Source organism: Rhamphochromis longiceps, linkage group LG13, assembly GCF_057381845.1.
Source record: "Rhamphochromis longiceps isolate RC_006_pf linkage group LG13, R_longiceps_female_GT1.1, whole genome shotgun sequence".
NCBI classification, from domain to species: Eukaryota; Metazoa; Chordata; class Actinopteri; order Cichliformes; family Cichlidae; genus Rhamphochromis; species Rhamphochromis longiceps.
This window is the reverse complement of record NC_140569.1, coordinates 8415239-8438484: the sequence shown is the minus strand read 5'-3', so window position 1 is coordinate 8438484 and position 23246 is coordinate 8415239. Positions and strand designations below refer to the sequence as shown.

Here is a 23246-nt window from a genome sequence, read left to right as displayed (position 1 = left end):
GATGAAGATTACTTAAATGGACAGTTGTGTTTTCCTATATTACGGCATAATTAAATATCTTTTTTATCCAGTTTCCTCTCTTTTGAGAGCCCACTGGCATCTTTATATTTTTCTATATAGACAAAAGTTAACACTACAGTAAAATTACATTTCCACTAAGATCTCTGCATGGATTTATCATTCTCTCTCTTATTTACTCAACAAGATGGCTAATATTTAATAAAGTTTTGATAAAAATGTGATAAAGGCTACACCCATATTCATGCATCGATAAGCAAACACTGGTGAAAGCATACTGTACCCCCCAAATGTGTTACTCCAGTGTCATTGTGTAATCACAAAGCCTCTTAAGATCAGACGGCTGGCAGCAAAGCTGTTGCTGGCACAGCTGCGATTTTGAAGCAAACTCCATTACTGAGTGGGTCAAGTGTTTCAAGGATTTTTTTCTGTCTTCTTTCTAGGATCTGGCATCACCTGGTAGAGATTGTGAAGACGGGAAAAGTCTCTGTTATTATCACCACACACTACATAGAAGAGGCCAGGCAAGCCAATGTGGTGAGTTAAAAGGTTGCTGAATAAATGTGAATATGTTAAACACATAAATTAAGGGGAAATGGGACTTATTCAATAGAAAATCAGTTGTGTCTATGAATGTGTGTGTTGATTCCTGTTTTGTTTTTACTCTATAAATCGTTTGTACTTTTTGGATTTTCTTGAATCCAAAGCTCAGTAAGGGTTCACTTGTAGGTTCTCCTGTCTGTAGGAAAAACATTTTATTTTAAAGTTAAGATTAAATGGTTGGTTGGCCTTGAAGTTGAACCTTTGCAACAGAAGAATGAAATGTGTGCTTAAGACTTTGCATACTCTGAACTCCACCCTGTCAACAAACAAATCCAGGTGCTATAAAGAAAACACAGAGAACTGAAAGCCAGGCAGGCACACACAGTCATCATCTCTTTGTAAACCTTATAGAATAGAGTCGCTCTAAAGGTCAGCAGAGCTTTCCAGACTTTAGCTCCTCATATTTACAACATATTTCACTCATGGTGAAACTAATGCTTGGCTCAGCACAAATCCATTCATTCACTGAGTTCATTCATTGTTTCACCAGTAATCTCCTTTGAATATATAGTCTGTAAAACCACATTTTCTCAGCATGTTTATACTCTCAATTTTGGCAGAAGCATCATATTTGCTTGTGCATAGCCTATGAAATTTTGTTTGCAAATGCATAAATTTGTGCAATGAAAAATATTGATGCCATTTAGTTTAAATTTAACTTGAAGACTGGAAGCAGATTGGGGACAAACTGTATAGGGACAGTTTTCTAAAGCTGAAGCTGCTGGCAAGGAAATGTGCAACACAAAGAGCAGTTTTGAGAATATGTGCTGTTTTCACTGTCTCTACCTTAGTTTATAATGAGCTAATCAATAAATTGCTGAAGAGCTGAAGAGATTTACACAGTAGCTCGTGTAACCACAAGTGTCAAATGAAGAGTCAAACATTAGACAATGGCTCATACTTAAACCTACACTTGTACCACTATTGCACTGCTAATAGCTCTAGACAACAGTACAAAACAACCGATTGATTTATTGATTGGTTTTCTATTAGTTGAACGTAACATGTAAGGTCTCTTCTCTAAGTATCAGGTAAACATGTAGAAATCTTACTTTTTACAAGATTTTAGAATAACTCTATCAGTCTCTCGCAACATTGGCACAGTCTTCTTTATGGCATCATTTACAGTTTTTTGAGGTTTTGCGGGAATTCATTTATGCATAGCTCTCTTTATGTCCTGCCACAGTCGGGTTGAGGTCTGGAGTTTGACTGGGCCATTGCAACATCTTTCTTCTTTTCTTTTTCAGCCATTCTGTCATAGATTGGCTGGTGTTCTTGGGATCACTGTCCCATGGTATCAGCGAATTTTAGCTAGCAGACAAACGGCCTCATGTTTGACTCTAGAATACTTATGCAGAGGAGTTCATGGTATACTCAGTGACTGCAGGGTTCACAGGACTTTTGGCTACAAAACAAGCCTAAATCATTGCCCCTCCACCACTGCATTGACAGTATGTATGCTGTATTTGTGCTCGTGTGTTGAATGTGGTGTTGTGCATTATAGCTGAACATCTCCACTTTGGTCTCATCTGTGCAAAGGTCATTGTTCCAGAGGTTTTGTGGTTTGTTCAGATGCAACATTGAAAACCGTTGAAAAGTTGTGCTGCCATGTTATTCTTGGAGAGAATTTCTCCAGGCAACCCTTCCAAACAAGCCATACTTGTTAAGTCTTTTTGTAACTGGACTGTCATGGACTAACATTTAACGCGCTGAGCTTGTAGAGTATGAGATGTACTTCTTGCGTTTCTTTGATCACTGTCTTACCTTTGGGCAGAATTGCTGGGATACCCACTCAAGAATATTCAATTTCAATTTCACTTCAATTTTATTTGTATAGCACCAAATCACAACAACAGTCGCCTCAAGGCGCTTATTTTGTGGCCATTTGTTAATGCAGTGCTGAGGTGTCACCTGTCATAGAAGTGGTCACATTTACTAATCAGTTAATCAAGTTTATGTCTGCACTTGGCTGCTACTTACTCTCTTAATTCCTTTGTTTTTCCAAAGTTTACTGTCTTTCATTTTCACATGACTGCAAATTCACCACCGAGGCAAGGGCATTGAAAGGTCAGGTAAAAGTTTTGTGATGGTAGGAATTCCACAGAAATTCCACAGTCAGAAGTGGTGATGGTGGCTTCACACAGGACTCACAAAGTTCAAGCACTTTATCTGTGTCACAATCATTATAACCTGGATCCAGAACGTCTCCACTAAAACCAGTCTGCCCACTCAGTCCTATCAGGCATGTCTCCATTTTCACTTAAAACGATATCTGTGTGAAGGACTGAGACAAATGGGCTTATTTGTTCCTGTCTTCGTGATACTTTGACAGACGTATGTCAACTGACGGAGCACCCAGTGGAGCAATGCATCACTCCACAGCTGAGGAATGAGCTTTTACCATGTCAACATGCTTCTTGCATGCACAAATCTTTTGCTTTCTGGTATAATAAATAAACTCTGATCACATAGCAGCTGCAGCCTTTGTTTATCCATGTTTGACCCACTAAAAAAGACTAATAGGATAAGAGTACCATTCACACACAACAGAATAAGAAGTAGTTTGCTATTTTGTAGATGGCTAACAAATCCACTGTTTGGCTTATCCTGATTTACCGCTCTTATACAACTTTAGAAGCTTATTCAGACAACTGTGTGTTTTGGCTCCCTGACAACAGCTATATGCGATACACTTTGGATTTCTATTAAGATAAGAATTAGCATTTCTTTTGCAGAAGATAAAAAAACATACATTTAACATTCATTCAGCAACATTCAGTGTGTGTGTGTGTGTGTGTGTGTCTATAACAAAATAAATCATCTAATTATAAATATATTATTATTTATTACTTTATAACTAAATAAATAATTGCCAAGAAAAAAAATTAAGTCACTCGTTTTAAAAAGAGAACCTCTCTCTTCTTTCTTTTTCCCGTTGTATAGGTCGGTCTCATGCGACATGGCCGGTTGCTGGCTGAAGGTCCCCCAGATGCCGTCATGAAGCAGCACTGTGCAACAGTGAGTACTCTCAAATCCCAGTACAGACTGTGTGGGTGCCCAGGGGTGGTGATAGTCAAGGCATGGAGGTTGTTTAGTTTGCTTTTTGCTTTACATCTTATGTTGATATGAATAAAAGTTAACAGTGAACTTTTTTTCCTCTTGCAATTAAAACTATGGCTGTGGCACGCTTTCGTAGTAAACCCTCCAAATACACAGGAGGCTAAAAAAGGCTTGTGAATTTTAGCCCATATTATCCGTCCTTCAGACCCTGGAGCATGCCTTCCTGCAGCTGTGTGAGACGTCAGACCAGGTCGACTCTAAACGCGATTCCAGTTCTCCAGATGGAACGTTAGACAAAAGCCAGTCATTTGAGAATGGGAAGGATGAGAGTCAGCCAATTCTTGGAGTCAGATCTCCACCTGCAGAGGAAAGCCTCAAATGTTCAGGTACCGACATCTAGCATTTTTTCTTTTTCTACCTGTGCATATCATTTAACAATGGGCCAGGAGTTTTATAGCGCTTCTTTAAAATCAGCTGCTTCTGACATCAAAAAGTAAAGGTACGAGGAGTGGATGATAATAATAATATAATTGCAGGTCAGGTTGATAAACAATGAGTTGAAACTCACTAAAGCTTTTTAAAGAGGAGGCACAGATTAAGGTAAACATTTTAACCGCTGCTGTTTTAAAAAATATAAGTTGCAGTCACTTATATTGCATTTTTGTGTTCAGTGGACTGGAAGGTGCGAGCCAGACATGTGCTGCCAAAGTGGAGGAACATCGCAGCCCTGATGATCAAAACATTGGTGCGGATGAAGAGAATGCCGGGGTATGATGCAGTTAACAGAGGTTATTTGTCACTGTCTATAAGTAACCAGTTCATTACACTTTATTTTCTACTCTGTGTTGGCAGCTCTTTGTGTTTCCAGTTCCTGCTGCCCGTCATCCAGGTCTCCCTCATCTGTCTGTGTGTCGGAGGAGATCCAAAGGGCATCCAGGTTGCTATAGTGAACAATGAGACCTCCCCCTCTGCTTTCAGCCAATCATTCCTCTCCTTCCTGGACAACTCGAGTGTGCAGCAGGTATTTGTTTTGGCCCTAAGAGATATGAATCCTTATCAGCTGTGATGACCTTTGGATTCTGAATTTGTTGACTTTTCCTTTGTTACTGTAAATCTGCTGGTAGGTTGCACATGAGAAAGTGAGTAAGTACAATTTTCAAAGTAGCAGACTTCTTTCTCAGCTGTTAAAATCTATTTTCACTCTAAGCAAATGAGTTTCACAAAAGAACAAACACCAGGACTTCCCATTTCTGGGAAATCATTGAAGAGGAAAGATTGTTTCTCTCTGTAACAGAACCATAGCTGTTCAACAAACTGTAACATACATAATGTGCAGAAACTTTAATTGATTTAGTCTGACCTTGTGCGGCAGATGGTGAAGTTCAGACTGGTTGAGGAAACATGGTGTAGCATATGGTCCATCTGCATTTGAAAATGAAACTTAGGACATAGAATGAATTGAACCTGCTTCTTTTTTTTTATCTGCAGGTGAACTTGTCCCACAAAGAAGCTTTTGAGGGAATCTATAATGGAGAGTACTGGAGTGTAATCGGCTTTGGCAAGAACTTCACCAGCTACCTGACTAAACGGTAAGGGACAGAGCGTCATGGGCCGAGCTGATGTGCTGGATCAGCATCTGTAACTGATGTTATGACTGCAAAACATGTCTGCACTCAATGTTCATTGCCCTCATGTTACTTTAGACAAAAATGATTGACATACCTTTGAAATACAAAGACGTGGGATAAATAGCCGCACTGGCATTGGAGGCGTCAGAGCAGATGAGTTGAATAAAACTGCATTGTGTGACCTAAATGTTTGACATTTTTCTTGGTTAGATTAGCCAACATTTCATGTACATGTTATATTTGACCTGTTTATGACAAGTGTCAGCTTGAGGATGTTGCTTGTTTTCATGTACCTTTGCAAACAAACAACTTGCTGCCTTTTTCTTCCTCATTGCCCTACTTTTGATAGTTCCCTTTCAAGCAGCACATGCTGATGTCATGCACCTACACGTGGGCAGAACAGGCTGTGTACAGACGTTTGTGTTTGTCAGTGGGGATTCTCAGTAGTCAGGCAAAGCAGACAGATTTTGAAGACGAGTCTTTGTAATGCATGGCAGCATTCCAGCTGCATATCACAAACACGCACACCTCAGGGAACACCATGCACCTATTATATACCTTAACAATAATTTCACAAGTTGGTGATTTACTTACTTAGAAATTCGGATTGGAGGATGGTTGTAGACTCTTTGGAAACTTTGACTGGAAGATTTGCACCAGCCTCCATTATAATTATAAAAATCTTCACAATATATCCAACTAATATTTCCCCTGGTGATAGTGCATAAAATCCAGAAAATCCAGCGTGTGGTTTGCATTAAGAGAAATTATGACCTCAGGTAAATCAGTGCAGCTTTCTTGTTGCCAGTGAAAACAAACAGCATGACTGACGTGATCAAACACATCAGCCCTGATGTATTATGCATAAAGGTATTTGTGCAATCATCCGGAGGAAAGTACCAGATTCTTATGGATCTGAAATACTGAATTAAAATGTTTTCAGTCCCAGTACACAGCTTCCCAAAAATATCCCAATAAATGTTTTTATATTTGTTTTAATGAGCATTACAGCAAATAATATATCATTTATTTATCTGCTTCTACTTAAAAGGACCACATAAATCAGCTTAATATCTTGCTTTTCTAAGTGGCTTTAAAACTGTTTTTATTAAAATGTTTAATATGTTCTTCTGATGGTGAATTAATCTGAAAGTAAATTTTTTTCCACATGCACTCTCTGTTGTTTTGATACACATAAAAGCTCACAGAGGCCACACCACACCAACTCACACCTCAAAATCATGTGAAGGTGAGTCATTGCAGCAGGGTTGTTGTTCAGTCGTCAGTCACAGCGTGAGACTGCAGGGTGGACAGTCTGGTCCTTCCTGTCCGTAACACACCTGAGCAGGTTGCATCTTAGCACCGACCAATAAGATGCTTATTCTTACCAAATCATGTGCTTCTTATGTGACAGACCTGCCTAAGAAAAACAAAAAGCTTCTTCTCCCATGTCTTCTGGCAGAGTGGTACTCTGGCTGATTCTCAAGCAGATCTTAATGTTATCACATAAGCATGAAGCAGATTTTTGTTTCCTGTTAGGAATCATATGGATAAGGCAGGATGGATAAGGAGTTCATGCAAATGTATTTTTGGTATGCACGTTTTAATATCTTATGAGAATGAAGATATTCACACCTATCACAATCTGACCCACCATTATGACGTTTTTTTCATCTTTTTTCTGGATTCATTTCAAAGCTGTGATAAATTCCCTACTGAGGTTTATCCTTCAAAAACAGCTTTTGTTTATGGCAGTTGGTGGCTATATTTTAACTCCTACCTTTCCACTGCCTTAATATGGTGGCACATATATAGATGAAAAATCTAAGATACAGTCATTTGAAATTGAAAGTACATCCTCTTTCAGTTGTGAGGAGCTGGACATGACATGGGGCGAGAGGCAGGGTACAGGTGGCCTGTTTATCACAGGACTAACAGAGAATCACACTCACATTCACACCTATGGGCAATTTTGAATCATTAATTACCCTAACCCAAATAATTGCATGTCTTTGGACTGTGGGAGGAAGTCGGAGAACCCACGCAAACACGTAAAGTCCGCACTGAAAGGCCGCAGCCAGATGGTGGAGTTGAACTCAGGACCTTCTTGCTGTGAGGCAACAGTGCTAATCACCGTGCCAGGAAATAATAATAAAAAATTCACCAGGCCTTTATCAGGATCTACGATAATTTAGATATAACCTCAGATGAACAACTTGTGATACATTACAAAGACTGATAAATAGATTTTTACAACAATCACAATAACCTTTATCAGACTTTATCAGTCTTTGACGTTGTTGTGAAGGGATTTTGGCCCAGTTATCACTTCAGCTCATCGAGGTTCGCACACAGTCATTTATGCACAGCTCTTTTATGAACCCTCAACAGCACAGGCTGAGGTCTGATCTGGACTTTGACTGGACCACTGGAACACCTGCTGGTGTTCTCGGGATCATTGTTGTGTTTCATTTTAACCAAGCTTTGTGGCACAGATGGACTCACATGCACTCACATTCTTCCACAACCTCCTGGTTTGTTCAGATCCAACTTTACAAACCTAAGCTCTGCTCTTACGTTCATTTAGAGGGAAGAGGCTCTCTTGGCAACCTTTCCAAACAAGCCATTCTTATTCAGTCATTTTGTGATTGTGCTGTCATGAACGTTAACATTATGTCAGAAAAATGCATGTCAGTAAGTCTTAACAAAAAAATGAACGCATACTTTCCATGCTTTTTTTTAATAGTTTGCTTTGCTTTTTTTAAATATAAAATAAATTGTATTCTGTCATTTTCATTTTATTGGGATTTAAACCTTAATACAAAATTTTTTCTTAACAAAATCTCTTCTTAGCACCCGTGCAGTATCTTCATAGCCCGCTTTGGGGATCACTGTTGTAAAAATAAAACATATATATTACTACATATACATATATCTAACATATAACATAATAAAAAATCTAAAATGATAAAATACCCTCAATTTGAAGCTTTTAGATGTTCAGCCATGTATTGGCATCATCATCTCCTGAAAGGATTAAATACAACAACTACCAGTAGATTTTTGTAAAAGCCTAACTAGGGACAAGGCAGAAAATTTCCTGTAGCTACAAACTCTCTGTGCAGCACACCAGTTTCATACTTTGTAATGGAACTATGTTAAAGTGCAACACCCTTAATCAAAATTTTAATCTATGCACTTACGCAGACAGTAAGTTTGTCCAAGTGAGACCATCTGAAATAAATACTTTAAGGAATTCCAGGCTACACATATCTGACACGCATTATTCAGTTCACTGGTATTCAAGAACAAAGTTACAATTTAGTAATAGTAAATTACACGTGGTTCAATGCTCTCAGTGGCTCAGCTAGACTTGAGGCATTGCTTTAATTGTGTCAGAGAAATAATAATTAGCCTGCTGACCTTCTGAGTTTTAAATAGTGCTACCAGCCTGCAGTCACATGCATGCATGACTCTGTTTATTAATTCACTTGGCTGCTTAGTTTATAAGGTCATACACTCCTTTCATAAGGTTCCATATCAATAACCAGATTCCTTAGGAAAAAAATGAATATTTATGTTCCTATGCACCTTCCTCAGGTTCACCGGGTTTGTAGTGTCCTAATGGCCAAATTCTTCAACCTGGGTCACTGAGATTAGATTTCACTATCACATAGTTCAGTAGTGCTTTATCTGTCTCTATCTGTCTCTCTCGTATGCTGTCTATCATTTAAACTTGTCCTGCCAGACAAATTTAGAAAACCTGCAGATTCAGCAGATTATCACTCACTTTTCAGCTTGTCATTGCGATATTTACATTCTAGTGTTTTGTTAGATAGACTGAGGTTCTACTTTTTTCTGATCATAATTCTGGTTCCTTATTGCACAGGATGCTCCAGCGGCAGGTCTCTCAGGAGATAATCGATGGAGGATCAATACACGTCTGGCTGGACCAGACAAGTAAGATACAAACCATTTTTGGATAATTGTTGTTGAATGAAACATACTGTGTGCTTTATTTATGTTATACTAATGTATATTGTACATATAGGATTCTCACATACATCAAATTCCGGCATTACATCAAACTACTGCTTGTCACTGGTGGTAGTATGAAATGGTACCTGCAGATCATTCGGCCTGCACAAGTAGACCTCTTTGTATTAGATATTAGTACCATGTCTGCTGTTAGGTAGTTTACTGTCAGACCATAAACTGGTGCAGTAGGTTCATCCTGGTGGAGGACAATGCTGAGCCTCATATTGTCATGATCCTGGGTCTTTGACCCAGCGTTTTAAGTTTTAGGTAATGTTTGATGTTTATGGTTTATTTTCAAGTTCATTAGATTACCTAAGCTCATTTACGTTTCCCTCACCCTTTGTCTGTGAGGCTGTTTTGACTGCATGTCTTATGTTATCAAGTTTGTATTGTCATGTCTTCTTCACATGTTTCCTGTTTTGTTTTGGAAGAGTCTGGTGTTCTTTGTTCATTGTAGTTAGTGTTACTCTTCCCTGTATTGTCATTATGTTTCATTCTAGTCAGCTGTGTTCTCATGTGTCTCCACTTCCCCTGATCACCTCATGTGTGTATTTAAGTCCCCACTCTTCCTTTGTTTGTCATCAGGTCGTCTGGTTTTCTCGCCATAGCCAGAGTCACAGCCATAGTTAGCTTTCATAGTTTGTTCCCAGTTTAGGTTTCTGTTTAGTTATTGCTCTTCTGCTGCCCTCATTCTCGTTTGTTTCTTTCGTGATCATCAGCCACAATAAAAGGCTCGTTTTTGTTTAAGTTCACTCCCTTATCCTCACTTGTGTTCGCACCTGGGTCCACCACACACATCTCCGCACGGTCTGTCTCCACAAACCGTGACACATGTGGCCAAAGTGTACAAGTAATTCCTAAATGCGACCTCACATATTGGTGCATTCCAGTGCAGCCATAGACTGTCCAGGAGCTCACTGATACTCCAGGTCAGGGAGGAGATCCTCATAGGACACCGTAGACCTTCTAATCAGGAGTATGCCCAGATGTCATGTGGGGGCCATGTATACTTCTAAGACAGATAACACAAGCTGGCCTCAATCTGTGATTTCAATTTCTTATTTCTGGTATAATTTTAAATCCAGCCCTTAAAAGGTCAATAAGTTTGGTTTCTACTCTATGTCAGCAAAGATTTTCAACCTGAATATTTCATTCATCAAGATCTGATGTGTGATTTACATGCTCCCTTTAAATTTTGAATGGTGAACATTAAAAAATCACTCTGACAAGACGAAGATGCTCATGTTTTCCCTTTTTTTCATTCTTAGATCGGCAAATTGCCCTCATGGTGCAGAAGAAACTACACCAGGCCTTCCAGGTACAAATATGATGTGAAGTCTATGCTGTATACATAAAATATCCATGTTTCAGTGAACAAGAGCCATCACTGAGCTTTTAGCCACAGCTTAAGAAGCCTGGTTGTTGATTGAGCCCATAAAGTTATCAGGACAGCGTTTACTGCTGGCCATTGGAAAATAACCCAACTTTTCAAACACCTCCCATCTTTTTTAAGCGGTCTGTGGACGAGAGCCGTTGTGAACTAGAATTATGTAAACAACATTAAACTGATTTGAATATTTAATGAAAATACTTAAAGATGATAAAGAGTAGCCCTGATTTTTTCTTAAAAAAACAGATGCATCACTTATGTTTTGCCCTCTGTCTGCAGGCATTTGTGGATTATAAGCTGGGTGGCATGGCATATATGGTTGCCTTACCAATAAAGGTAAGAGAGTTTATGGAAAAAAGCAACTGAATGTAATTAAATACTGTAAATACTTAAATGTATATGAATTTATACATGCTGCATAATAAAGTAAAATAAACACTCTTGATTTCTTCTGCTAGTTTGAGGAGCCAATCTACGGCAGCCAAAACACAGACTTTACTACATTTGTGACCCCTGGAGCTGTGCTCAGGTCAGTACACTGTGTGCTGGTTAAAGTATAGGGTAGTAGACACCTTACTATACCTGTGTCGGGGTGATTGTGGCTCAAGAGTTGGGAGTTCGCCTTGTAATCGGAAGGTTGCCGATTTGAGCCCCGGCTTGGACAGTCTCGGCCGTTGTGTCCTTGGGCAAGACACTTCACTCGTTCCCTACTGGTGGTGGTCAGAGGGCCCGGTGGCGCCAGTGTCCGGCAGCCTCGCCTCTGTCAGTGCGCCCCAGGGTGGCTGTGGCTACAATGTAGCTTGCCATCACCAGTGTGTGAATGTGTGTGTGAAGGGACTAGTAAATACAAATACAGGCCTTTTACCATCTGTGTTTATTTCCTTTTGGTTAATTTTGTGAAATTTTTGGCATCAGCTCATAATAACAACATACCACCTTATCATTTCACTTCTACCTTCTCTTCTTCCGTTGATCCCTCCAGTATCACCTTCTACCTGGCCGTGGGTCTGACAGCACTCTCCTTTGTCCTGGAGAGGAAAGAGGGGCTTTTGGATAGATGCTGGGTCGCAGGTGAGCCGTCAAAGCTAACATTGCTCCCACACTCACACGCGAATACAGAAACCACTGTAGTGGTACACATGTTGCACCTGTACATATTAATGCTATGCAGGTTTTGAGTGTGCAAGTGCATTTCCACGATGAAGAATGACAAATCTTTCTGTATGGTTTCTAGTTTTAAAACACTCCTACACTCAAGTGGGAAAAGGAAAAGAAATTATTCACCCTGATAAAAATATATATATATATATATAACTGTGGCTTATTGCCAAACAGCTTCAACTAAATCTGAATGTTAGCTGTACCTATAAGAAGCATGTTTTTAATTTCTCTTGTCAAGATTTGACAGTCTGATCTAAAAGTCCAATTTTGGATTGTTTGCAGAACTGGTGTGAATCACATAAATGGGAAAAACCATCAAATAAACTGAGTCTGTGTTCAGTATTAACCATATAGTGGTGATAAGAATCCAATCAATGGATTGTTTCAAGTGTAATTCATGACTTGACCACTAGAGGGAGTAAGAAGATCACAGTAGGGTTCAGCAGATGTCCTTGAGCAAGCAGACACACTGAGAACCTTTTGTTTTGATCTTCTTATAAACTGCTGTTTTTAGCATTGAAATGGATTATGAGTTAATAGTAATCTCTTATTGAGTATTTGTAATTATATCAAAAATGTGTTATAGTTGCAGGTATCACATGTGACTTAGTTTGTAATAAAAAAAAGTATAATATAGCTGAGCAGTTAAAAAGTTTATGTTTATGAAGCAGTTTATGTTTATCCTCTGTTATGATTATGATTTGATAGATACTGGGAACCCATAAATTGACTGCAACATTACGTAATTGATTAAATAATTGATGTGAATGTAAAATGTGTAAAGATCTTTTAGTGAGTTTATTGAATTTTGTCTCTCTGTGTTTCTATCAGGTGTGAGCTCTCTGGAGACGATGCTGGCTCACCTCTTCTCTCAGCTGTTCGTCATCAGCGTTCAGATCATCCTGCTGCTTCTTATGATGCTGCTCGTCTTCAAGGTAGAAGTAATAAAACCGAAAAATAACACAGAAACTCAAAATACAGACGTAGTCAGATGAACCTTTGCAGCAGTAAAAAATGAAGTCCACAGAGAAGAAAGTGTCAGCAGGGGAAATGAATGATAAAAATAGAAGCCTTAAGAACGGTTTGGTTATATAAACAAGGCTGACTGTTATTTTTACCTCACAGTATAACAGATGTCACCTCACTGTTTGCTTCTTTAATTGATTTTCTGTGTTTGCTTTCAGTCAGTGTAATGCCAATAAGTGTTTGCAAAGCCAGACCACAGGGTCAGTCCTGTTTAACCTTTGCTGAGACCACAACACGGTCACTTAATGTTAAACACTTTAGGTTGAAACGTGGTATTTCCTGTGCTCTTTGCAAACTCATTGTGTGAGGGAGATTTTCTTTGCTTTTTAAAACGGCCTCTGATATGGTTTCGTTCAACATGCAGGGAACAGCTCTGACATACTGAAGGTTAATCCCTCGCCGACCTTTTACCATCTTCATTTGCATTTTTCCTACATCATCAAAATCAGACTTTACCTGCAGTGGATTCAAGTCATAATTTTATGATAATTTTATTAACCTCTATTTTTTTTCAAGCATATACCTTGTTTCCCTCATAAAAATTTAGTTACAGTGCACTCAAGAGGAAATATATCACATAAAGGCCACTTTCCACTTTCTTCTATTGGTCCAAAACAGTTTCATAACATCACTTATGTGGCAAGACAAAGTTCAGCTACTCTATATACACATGGACTTATCAAACAGTGCTGCTTTTCACTATATTATGACTCGAGATTTAATGTAGAATCGCTGATGTCATGAAACATGTGACAAATCTTGCCAGTTTTCATTGGCTATTTGCTGTTTTATGACTTGACTATGAGGACATGAAAACTTGTCTTCACATTTAAAGACTTTAAACAGTGGCTCAGTTGTGTATTGGTTTACACTAACTGACTAACAAGCAAAAAAAATCCTAAAAGGAGATACAAATCCCTTTGGAATTGGGCCAGGAAGAATATATAAGGGAAAGTAGCTTCTTCTTTATTTAAAGAATATTAATCCTTCTGACATCCAGTGAGAAAAGTATCTGAACTGTTAAACCCAGAGTTTTATGGTTTTCTGTTTTTCATTAGTTTATGCTGTTGTTATGTTGTTGCTGCTAAAGACATTTTTGGTATTTTATTTATTTTTGTTGTACTTTTTTTAAAGTCTACTTTTAATTTTTATTACCATTAACTTAAATGTCCCAAGTTCGATTAACTTTAATATCCTTGGCTTTAATGACCAAACCAGTGGGAACATCGGGATTTCCTTCACTACTGATTATTGATAGACATCCATATGAAATCAATAGAGAGAAGAAAGAACAGAGTATAAATGTGAGTGTGCGTTTAGTTCATGCAGGGACCTGCTTTTATGCGTACGCTCCTCTATGTTAGTGTGTGTGTGTGTGTGTGTGTGTGTGTGTGTGTGTGTGTGTGTGTGTGTGTGTGTGTGTGTGTTTTAATTAAGGTGCTCAAGTCCACAGAACCCACCGCTCCATAAATCACTTCCCGCTCCGGCCGTATCCAAGGATCACTGCAGGATCACCACAACAACAGGCCTTGATTGCTGTGGCAACCGAGTGGTCATGTGGTCTCTTGGTGCAGGTTTATTTTTGCACGTTGTCAGGGGAGACGGGAAGTGTCTTAACACTCCAAGGAGGGCACAGACACACACACACACACAGTTTAGCGAGGGAGCTTATCACCTGGAATCTTGTGAGGCGAGACTTCCAGTCTCTGTTTTACTGCTTTTATGTGACTTTGAAAAGTTTCATATCTCATTTACATCACAGACCAAAGTTCAGTATCAGTGATATTTCTTTCCATTTCTTGTGGTATTTTTGGCTGAAGATAAGTCCAGAAAATCAAAGTGCTTCTACGTTTTTTTTTGTTTTGTTTTTTTATCTTTTCCCCGCTTTCTTTTCATCTCATCTTCTTGTCTTTTCCTGTGTTATTTAAAAAAAATTCCACTGATTCAAAGTTGCCCCAGGTGATTTAGTATTGCACTCTGATATGTTACATGTGGTGGACAGTTAAACTCCTCTCTGCAGTGTCTGATTTTATACACCACTCTTTAATGCATGATAACTTCCCATATTAACATCACAGGACCATTTCACTGGTGTATAGTCAGGGTAAGAACTATTTGTCCTTGTTATCTGTGGTGAAACTAAATGTTAAAACTCCTTAAAATGGCCTTGAATGTCCAGGGATGGAAAAAACAACCATAACTTAAAAACGTAATTATTACACATTAGGAAAGAGTTTTCAACTGATTAAGACAGAGATTAGGATCAGCCCTGCAATCTCATTTCTTTCTAACTCCTCACCTCTATTTATTTATTCATCTTCAGACTTCTCTTTCCACACAGACCATGCAGATATGATAAAATAGTGGAATTCCCCTTTAACAGCCACACAAGATGATTGTACATCATGTCGGGAGTGAGCATGCAGCAAGCGCTGGTGTAATTTCATGTCCATCAAACGTCTTTCACAGCTCCTTTTTTAAAATGTATCATATCATGGTTTTCCATGGCTTTAGCTTCATCAATAATTCTGTGACACAAACATAAACCATCACAAACATTTTTAAAAAAAACTACTATCATCTTCAAATAGTTTTAGAAACTCCCAGCAGACAGACAATTGTAATATATTTTACAAGAAAAGCTTACATTGTTTCTAAGTTTTAAAAATCTGGTTGTAATGCTGCAGTTTCTCTGTGTTTATTCAGCTTTTTCTACTTGTGATAAGAAATACTGTGCTCGCTAAAACAATATTGAATACTTGACCATCTTTAGCTTTAATCACAGCACATTAGCTGTGGCATCATTTTGATGACCTTATGCAATGTTACAACATTTATTTCCAAGCAGAGCAGAACTGATGATGAGATGCAGACAGTCAGCTCACCTCATTTTTGGGGTACATAATGTTGCTGAATTAGACCTGACAAAATGAAGCAACCCCAGATCATAGCACAGCCCCCGAGAGGCTCACAGGAAGTAGACGTAATAGGTGCATCACTTTATCCACCTCTGTTTTTACGCTGATACACCAGTCAGTCCGGAACAGCGTAAATATGAGATTATTCCCTTTTCCCATTGATCCAGAGTTCAATCTTTATGCACCCTAGCAAAGAGGTTTTCTTCACACTGTGCAGAAAATTATCTCACTTAGTCGTTGAAGATTTTTCTTTTCCAACCATATGATTTTTAGTAATTCCATCACTGTCTTAGTAATAATTCGATGGAAGGCCCTTACCCATGTTTATGATGCTGGAAGTACTGCTTTGTTCTAGCTTCCCCTCTATTTTTCTTAACTGTTAGGTCTGCTGCAGCTTTGCATTTAAAATGCCCACAACTTAATCAAGCTTGTTATCTTTTTCTTACCCCTGCTCTTCATCTCTTTCTCTCTCTCTCTGTCTTTGCAGAACCCTAACGAAGGGTCCTTGGTGCTCGTCATAATTCTGATAGTCCTGCAGGGTGTCACAGGCATCTCATTTGGCCTCGTAATCTCATCTGCAATCGACGACGAGCAGAGCGCCAACCAGGCCGCTCTGGGTATCTTCTACCCCAATCTCATCCTTAGTGGTAAGCAGTGAGATTTACTGTTGTGAGTGTAAAAAGCCTTAAAAAGCACAGTAGGTGTGAGTCTGAGCATCACTGACTCAGGGAATTAGAATCTGATTAAATCATCTTTGATGTTGTGAACTGGGTGTAAGCATTTGTGTAGGTAGTGCAAATAAATGGTGGTTTTATTTGGATTAAAAGCTCAAAACTTTAGAAGCTGTAGGAGGATGTGTAATATTTTGTATATATACATTATGGGAAATGTGTTTATCCTTTGCTGACACTGATGTGCAAATAAGCTTACAAAGACTAAAGCCCACTGCCTAACTCACTGATGTTTAATCATTTGTAGCAGATTTTCTTTAATTTTGGTTTTTCTTATGCACACTAAGTCATCCAGTGTTTTCATATCATATCAGACTTCTTGTTAGCAGCCCTGCAGTTGCACAAACTGGTTGCTAGTCTTCCCAAGGGCCACGTAAAACAACAACAACAAAATCCAGTGAAAAAACATGCAGACAAGAAAAACATGCCTGAAATATACAATGAAGTGTAAAATGCTCTTATATCAGTGTGAGGCATATCAGATTTGTGATATAATTTTGACATGCTTGTTATTCCTTTGATTAAGTCCCAGTTAATGATTCATGAGTAAAGAAACTGATATTTTTGAAGATATTTTTGGAGGATGTAATAGTTACTCTGCATACATCTGTGATGTCAGACCACACAGAATAATAAGAAATTCTTTAAAGGCTTTTTCTTATTTTGATGCTGTGGCCTAAAAGGACGGAAACAGCAGTGAATAAAATCTCTCCACTGCAGTGTTCATCCTGTTGCTGTTCTGCTCTGGATCTTCCAGCCATATCACAATATTTCCATCTTTGAACTCCGAGTCCAGACTTCCTTAGAAAAAGATGGAATTCTGAACATCTGCAATTCAAAGCAAAATTTGTGTGCTTATGAAGTGATTGCTGCAGAAGAGCTGCTAAATGCACCGTGAAGTGAGATTAGTTTTTCAGCTGCTCAGACTGAACTTTGAACCTGATTTGGAATGTGAAAAAAAACAGAAAAAAAACAAGAGAAAGGGCAGATTATTTTAATGCTTCACAGCCTGCTTGTTATCAGAATCTAGACACAAAGCATTCCTGCTGGAGGTGTAAATGATATCTTACCCACATCTGACACATTGTCCTCTCTGTCCTGTCATGTAGGTATCATCTGGCCCGTGGAATGTATCCCGTATCCTCTCCGCTACCTTAGCCTGGTCCTTCCTCAGACCTACGCCTCAGAAGCCCTTCGCTGTATCATGTACAGAGGTAACGCTCATGCACAGAACACATCACACACAACAACAGTTTAACGTCATGTGTTGTTGCTGCGCACCATATGGCATATTGGTAGCGTGTAAGAGTTAGCAGCGTGTGCACGGCTCAGATGATTACGTTATGAACAACGGAGCCAGTTGACTAAATCATTAATCAGCTCTGGGTCCAGTGTAACTCATCTCTCAGGAGGTGTAGTGGTTTCATCTGTCTTCCAATCTTTTCTCCTCCTGTTGACCTCTGAACAATAAGACTTGATGACAGCACAAGCTCCCCTTGTGCTATTTGATACAGAGGAAGTCGGAGGAGCCATTTCCTGTTTGAAGGCCTTATCGTATAGATGTGGTGGAAAAAATCTCACAGGGACAAGTCCACAATGTCAGAGTTCAATTTAGGAAATGAACTGCCACCTTTCTTTTCTTTTACCATGGAAAATGCAGCTTCATCCTGCCACATTTGCTAACTGGACTTGATGACTGTTTAATCTCATACAAGATGTCCCTGTCTATAAATGCAGACCCAGATTTAAGATCAATCTATTATGCTTTGTTTTATTTTATTTTTTTTCCAGGGGTCGTAGCTTGTACTAAAACCTTTTTGAGATACTGAGGTCAGCTTATATATGAGAGATCCCTGTGAGATAAAATTTGAGTCTGCTCGAAACACTTGGTTTCCCCCACCTTCAAAGGGGAGCCCATTATAAGAAAACTGGCATGAAGCAAAATGAGCTACAACAGCTTATTTCAAATCGAGGATAAACTAAGGGGCGCTCTGAGGTCTATTTTAAAACATGCATAGCAACTCTAACAGAGTCCAGCAGACATGAAAATTTAACAGTAGGTCAGCTTTAAATGAGTTGAAGCTACATCTGTGAGTCACTTTAGTTCTTTTTTTTTGATTGATAATTTTTTAATAGACAGAAAAAAAAGAGACACAAGTTACAAATTTCTAAATCACATCACGTTGTGTCCACTTTTTGTAAACCCTTTCTTATTCTTATTGATATAAAGGGTTAGTTTACTAAAGTCTTGGAAAACTATAAAATTCTTCAAAGACTGTCGGCTATTAAAAAAAAAAGCAAAAATTGTCCCTGATTTTCAGCAGCCTTGCCCTGTCTTTGATCTCTCCGTGCCCACTCTGACCACTTGCAGGTGTGCGTTTGCAAAACAACAACCTTCAACTTGTATTTATTTTGTCGGAAGAAGTTGCAGGGATCAATCTGTTAAGCCGGGTGGGTGATGCATACCACAGTTTGGGGGAATTTCATCAAAGGTCACACACAGGTTCCATTAGAGCTTCCCACTGGCAGTCTGACCCATTGGACAGTGTCACAGTGCACAACACTGTAAATATATCTAACAAAAAATGTAAAAGCATGCTCCTTTTTTGCACAATTGATCTGACATGCCTGACACGTCTCTGAGTTGCAGCCCAGCTCCCATTGATGGTCCTCAACATGAAGAGTCAAATGGGTACAGAAGCTGATGCTTGCTCTCTGCACAAATCACAAATAAAAGGGTGGTTAGAAAGAAATCTTAAATTGGCACGAGCTCAGGGAAATACACATAAGTGCATATAGAGACAACCTTGAAGTGAGGGGGTAGAGTTTCTGCTTTCTTGTAGGTGCAGTCTCAGAACTTTTTGATCACAGTTTGCATAAATCTGGTGCTGAAATCGTCGACCTTGTCTTTTTCTGTGTCCACTCTTTGCTTGTTTTGTCTTTTGTTTTCTTAATCTATGTAGTAATTGTAGATATAAATCTTCCCATCAGGCTGGGGTTTGTCTCGGATGATGGTGTGGCGAGGCTTCGCTGTTACCCTGGGCTGGAACACTTTCTTCCTCATCCTGGCGACAGTCATCCTGAAGCTGCGGACGTGACAGCCTCACCCCACAGAGCCTCCCTCAGAATGGGGGGGTGGAGCTGTCAGGGGAAGTCCTGAAGTCAACGACTCACCAGGGCCTCCTGCATGTGGATGGACTGGGGCAACAGCAAGAGGGAAAAAGGAGGAGAGGGGTTCACTGTGGTTTAATAGTTTGATGGGTTGAATGCATCAGTCGCTCTCCTCCAAATTATGTCTCTCTCACACACACTTACAAACATAGACTCCTGGGGTCCCTTATCCAGCTGCCTGAACCTGCAGCAGTTGCCTTTGGCCTGTTTAAACGCAAGTGTGAATTTAGGATGCTGCACACAGAAATACACAAGGTAGAAAATCTACATGCACAATATGTTATTTAAGTATCGTGTGTGGTCCTTTAGTTTGTTTCAATTCTATCTGTAGCTTCTTTAACTCAACACCATCTGAACGGCCATGCACCAGCTCAGGGTCACGTGTTATTATTTTTGTTTGGCCTTAGTCTTTAATGCTACTAAAGATTTTTCTGTAATACACTTTATATTACATCAAGTGGAGCAGCCCATTTTTGGGGGGGGGGGGGAGTGAATGTAACTGTTTTTTGTCCTTGCAGTATATACTGTCTATCCTGTGTATATTTGCATTAAACAGACAAATCTGTTCAAGTTTATATAAAAAAGAAGAATCTTAGCACAACAGAAGCTTTTTGTCCACAAGAAAATGTGAAAATGTTTTTCAAGCAGAGAACCTGAGTGGAGGATTGTTGCATAATGTCGTGGGACTAGTTTTAAAGTGCTGATTGCATCATGTTGCTCAGAAGGTTCTCACCCACAGAAACACCATCTTCTCTATTTGCTCGCTTTTGATGTTTGCGTTCAGCTTTTTGTCCTGTCTGGTTATGACTTGACAGGAAGTGGTTTCATCTCACCGTGTTACCAGGTGCTGAAAAATCGTCACGTAGAGGTGCATTATTCAGCCTGAAGGTTTCCTCTTTTTTTGTGTGCCTGCTTCTCTTTTAGGAGGAGATTGGTGATGGGGAAAGTATTGGTACTGTATCTGTTTTTTAATTATTATTTCTCTCTACTTTGCTGGACAGAGTGGAGGTTCTTGGACAGATTCCCTTTCGCTGGTATATAGCTGTCCTAATCCATACAACTCTATTTTTTACACAGACTTTTTATTTGCTCAGACTTTTTATTAATCTTTCTTTAAGAATAATACAGATTAAAAGCACACAGGAGTAATTCTGCTTTGAATTAAACATGCTATGGAAATTAGGGAGGAAAAAAAAGGGAAGAAAAATCAAATGAAAATGCAGAAATAAGGTGTTTATAGTCAGAAAGCTTGGTTTTCCTTCCTTTTTTATGTAGAAGTAAACTGTAATGAAGAAATTTTAATTTTGACTTTGGGGGTGCTTTGACATCCTACAACAGATACCACTCTTTGTTTTGGAGGGTGTGTTTCCAATTAGAGGTTAGAATAAACAATGAGAAAAACAATTTTAAAACAAGACATGCCTATATCTCACAGGTTGTTTATTTTTCTGTCTTAAATCTACATCATAGGTGCATCATAACCAGAAACCATGCACAATAACCTGATGTGCACCTCCCCAACAATGTAATTATATGTCACACTAATGCAAGGGCAAGTGTAAATGCTGGAAAACCATGTGGGCCACTTGTGTACGCTACATCGTAGTGTCTGCATAGATTCACTGCAGAAGAATAACTTAAGTGTAAACCAGTGAGCTGTCTGCCTTTACCCATAGCATCATGTCTTCAGAGGAATAGTTTGACTTTCTGGTGGCCTAATAATAGGGGAAGATGTAAACCGTTGGCTTAGCTTAACGCTAATACAGGAAAGGGTAAAACAACCTGCCCAATTAAAAAAAAACACAAAAATATTTAAAGGTTAATACATGTTTTGGTTCATCAAAAAAATATAACTAAATGACTGAACTAAAATAAAAATAAGGACCTATTCAACCACAAGTATTTTTTTGCTGTTCAAGAGCTTTTTAAGAAGTGACATTGGTAAAAATCATTTTATCTATTTTCTCAAAATATCAACGTGTTTCTTTAAATGTAAAAACCTTTGAGAGACCCACAGTGCTGCAAAAGCACCAAACCAGCATTACATGTCGTGCCAGTCTAAGATTTCGAAATGTTTACATTCATTAATGTTTAATAAATCAGATTTTACTTTTTACCCAGTTTTTGTTTCCATCCTGTTGATCTAAAAACACATACTGATGCATAATGTTGGTTGGTTTTTTACCCATGATGCAACAGTGCTGGTAATGGCAGTTATATCATTAATATGTCCTTTAACAAGATAAATAATGAATCTAAATGATTGTAAGTCCCTCTGCTTGCTTTGTGTTGGCTTACATTATGGCTTAATGATGATGTGCATACACCATGCTGTGTACTGAGATTTTCTTGCACTGTAAATCTGCTCTTGCTGCTCTGCTGTACATTCATCAGTGTTCCTGTCGCACATTTTATGGGACATTGTGTTCTTGATTGGTAGAAATAGGGGAGCGTTGACGTATTCATCTTATTTAAACAGCTTTCTATTATGTTCAGAGGATTTCTAAATGGACTGTGAGGATATACTGTAGCTCTGTTCATATTCTTACCTCTGTGCCTCAGTTGACTTTCATCACACGATAATGTGTCTCTATATAAAATCATGTTAAAGTGGTGGTAAAATTGGTACAGCTCGTGTAAAACTGTTGCTGATTCTGTGAAAATGCTTTTGTTTTGTTTTGTTTGTTCTTGGAAAGCTGATATATTGTTGCCAAAAACTCAGTTTGATCTGTGTAAAATTTCTGATTTTTGTTCAAAAGTGCTTTGAATCGATTACTGAGTCATAATCTTGTGTTCACTACTTACATTTACTTTCCCACACTCCAGTACCTACAGCTAAATAATATGTAAACGCAAACATCTGAGCAAAAGCCTGCATGTCTTTGCATCTTATGATTTACATGAACTGCAATGATCCAACTAAAGATTCTGATTTAAATGAGCTATGGGGATTCTCCTGTATTGGTTCTATAATACTAACGACACCACAAGAACAAGCATATCAAATTAACCCTTTCACGCATAGTGGTCACTACAGTGGACAGCTATTCAAAGGCTGTTTTCTTGTATTTGTGTCATGTTGGTGGTATACTTGCACATAAACCTCTGCATTGGACACTGATGTGTCACTCCATACCCTGCCACCCACTGGTTGTTCAATGTTACTATAGATGTATGACGTGTTTCATTGTAATTATTGTTATTAAACCCTGTCATGCATGAATTATGACAACCTCAATCAGAATTTTTTTCTCAAGTATTTTTATTCATCCTTTCATGCCTAAAGATTACTAAAAATGCTAAAAGATATAATCCTGATTGAGGTTGTCATAATTCATGCATGAAAAGGTTAAGTATTTTAGACAAGATGGATGCAGCACAACATTCACTGACCTTTAGTTCTGCGCCACCAAGAGATCTGCATTTTTCATTGCTTTGTTATTAATTTCAGCATTTAGCTGAACTACTGCTATGCCTTACTGCAGCCTGCGCAGCTTTGTGG

At 38.7% G+C, this 23246-nt stretch overlaps 1 protein-coding gene across 4 annotated transcripts in view; it reads left to right on the top strand.

The window, feature by feature from the left end:
* Positions 1–22995, top strand: part of abch1 (ATP-binding cassette, sub-family H, member 1) — a 33626-nt gene extending 10631 nt beyond the window's left edge. For all 4 annotated transcript variants that reach the window (XM_085427347.1, XM_085427351.1, XM_085427349.1 and 1 more), the window contains exons 6-20: positions 462–555; positions 3565–3639; positions 3887–4067; positions 4353–4449; positions 4534–4702; positions 5170–5270; positions 9199–9269; positions 10616–10665; positions 11017–11073; positions 11196–11266; positions 11720–11808; positions 12730–12833; positions 16330–16489; positions 17683–17787; positions 19565–22995. In XM_085427347.1, coding sequence (XP_085283473.1) covers positions 462–555; positions 3565–3639; positions 3887–4067; positions 4353–4449; positions 4534–4702; positions 5170–5270; positions 9199–9269; positions 10616–10665; positions 11017–11073; positions 11196–11266; positions 11720–11808; positions 12730–12833; positions 16330–16489; positions 17683–17787; positions 19565–19671 — 1531 coding nt within the window. In that variant the 3' untranslated portion in view covers positions 19672–22995. The remainder of the gene's footprint in view (positions 1–461; positions 556–3564; positions 3640–3886; positions 4068–4352; positions 4450–4533; positions 4703–5169; positions 5271–9198; positions 9270–10615; positions 10666–11016; positions 11074–11195; positions 11267–11719; positions 11809–12729; positions 12834–16329; positions 16490–17682; positions 17788–19564) is intronic.
* The last annotated feature ends 251 nt before the right edge of the window (positions 22996–23246 follow it).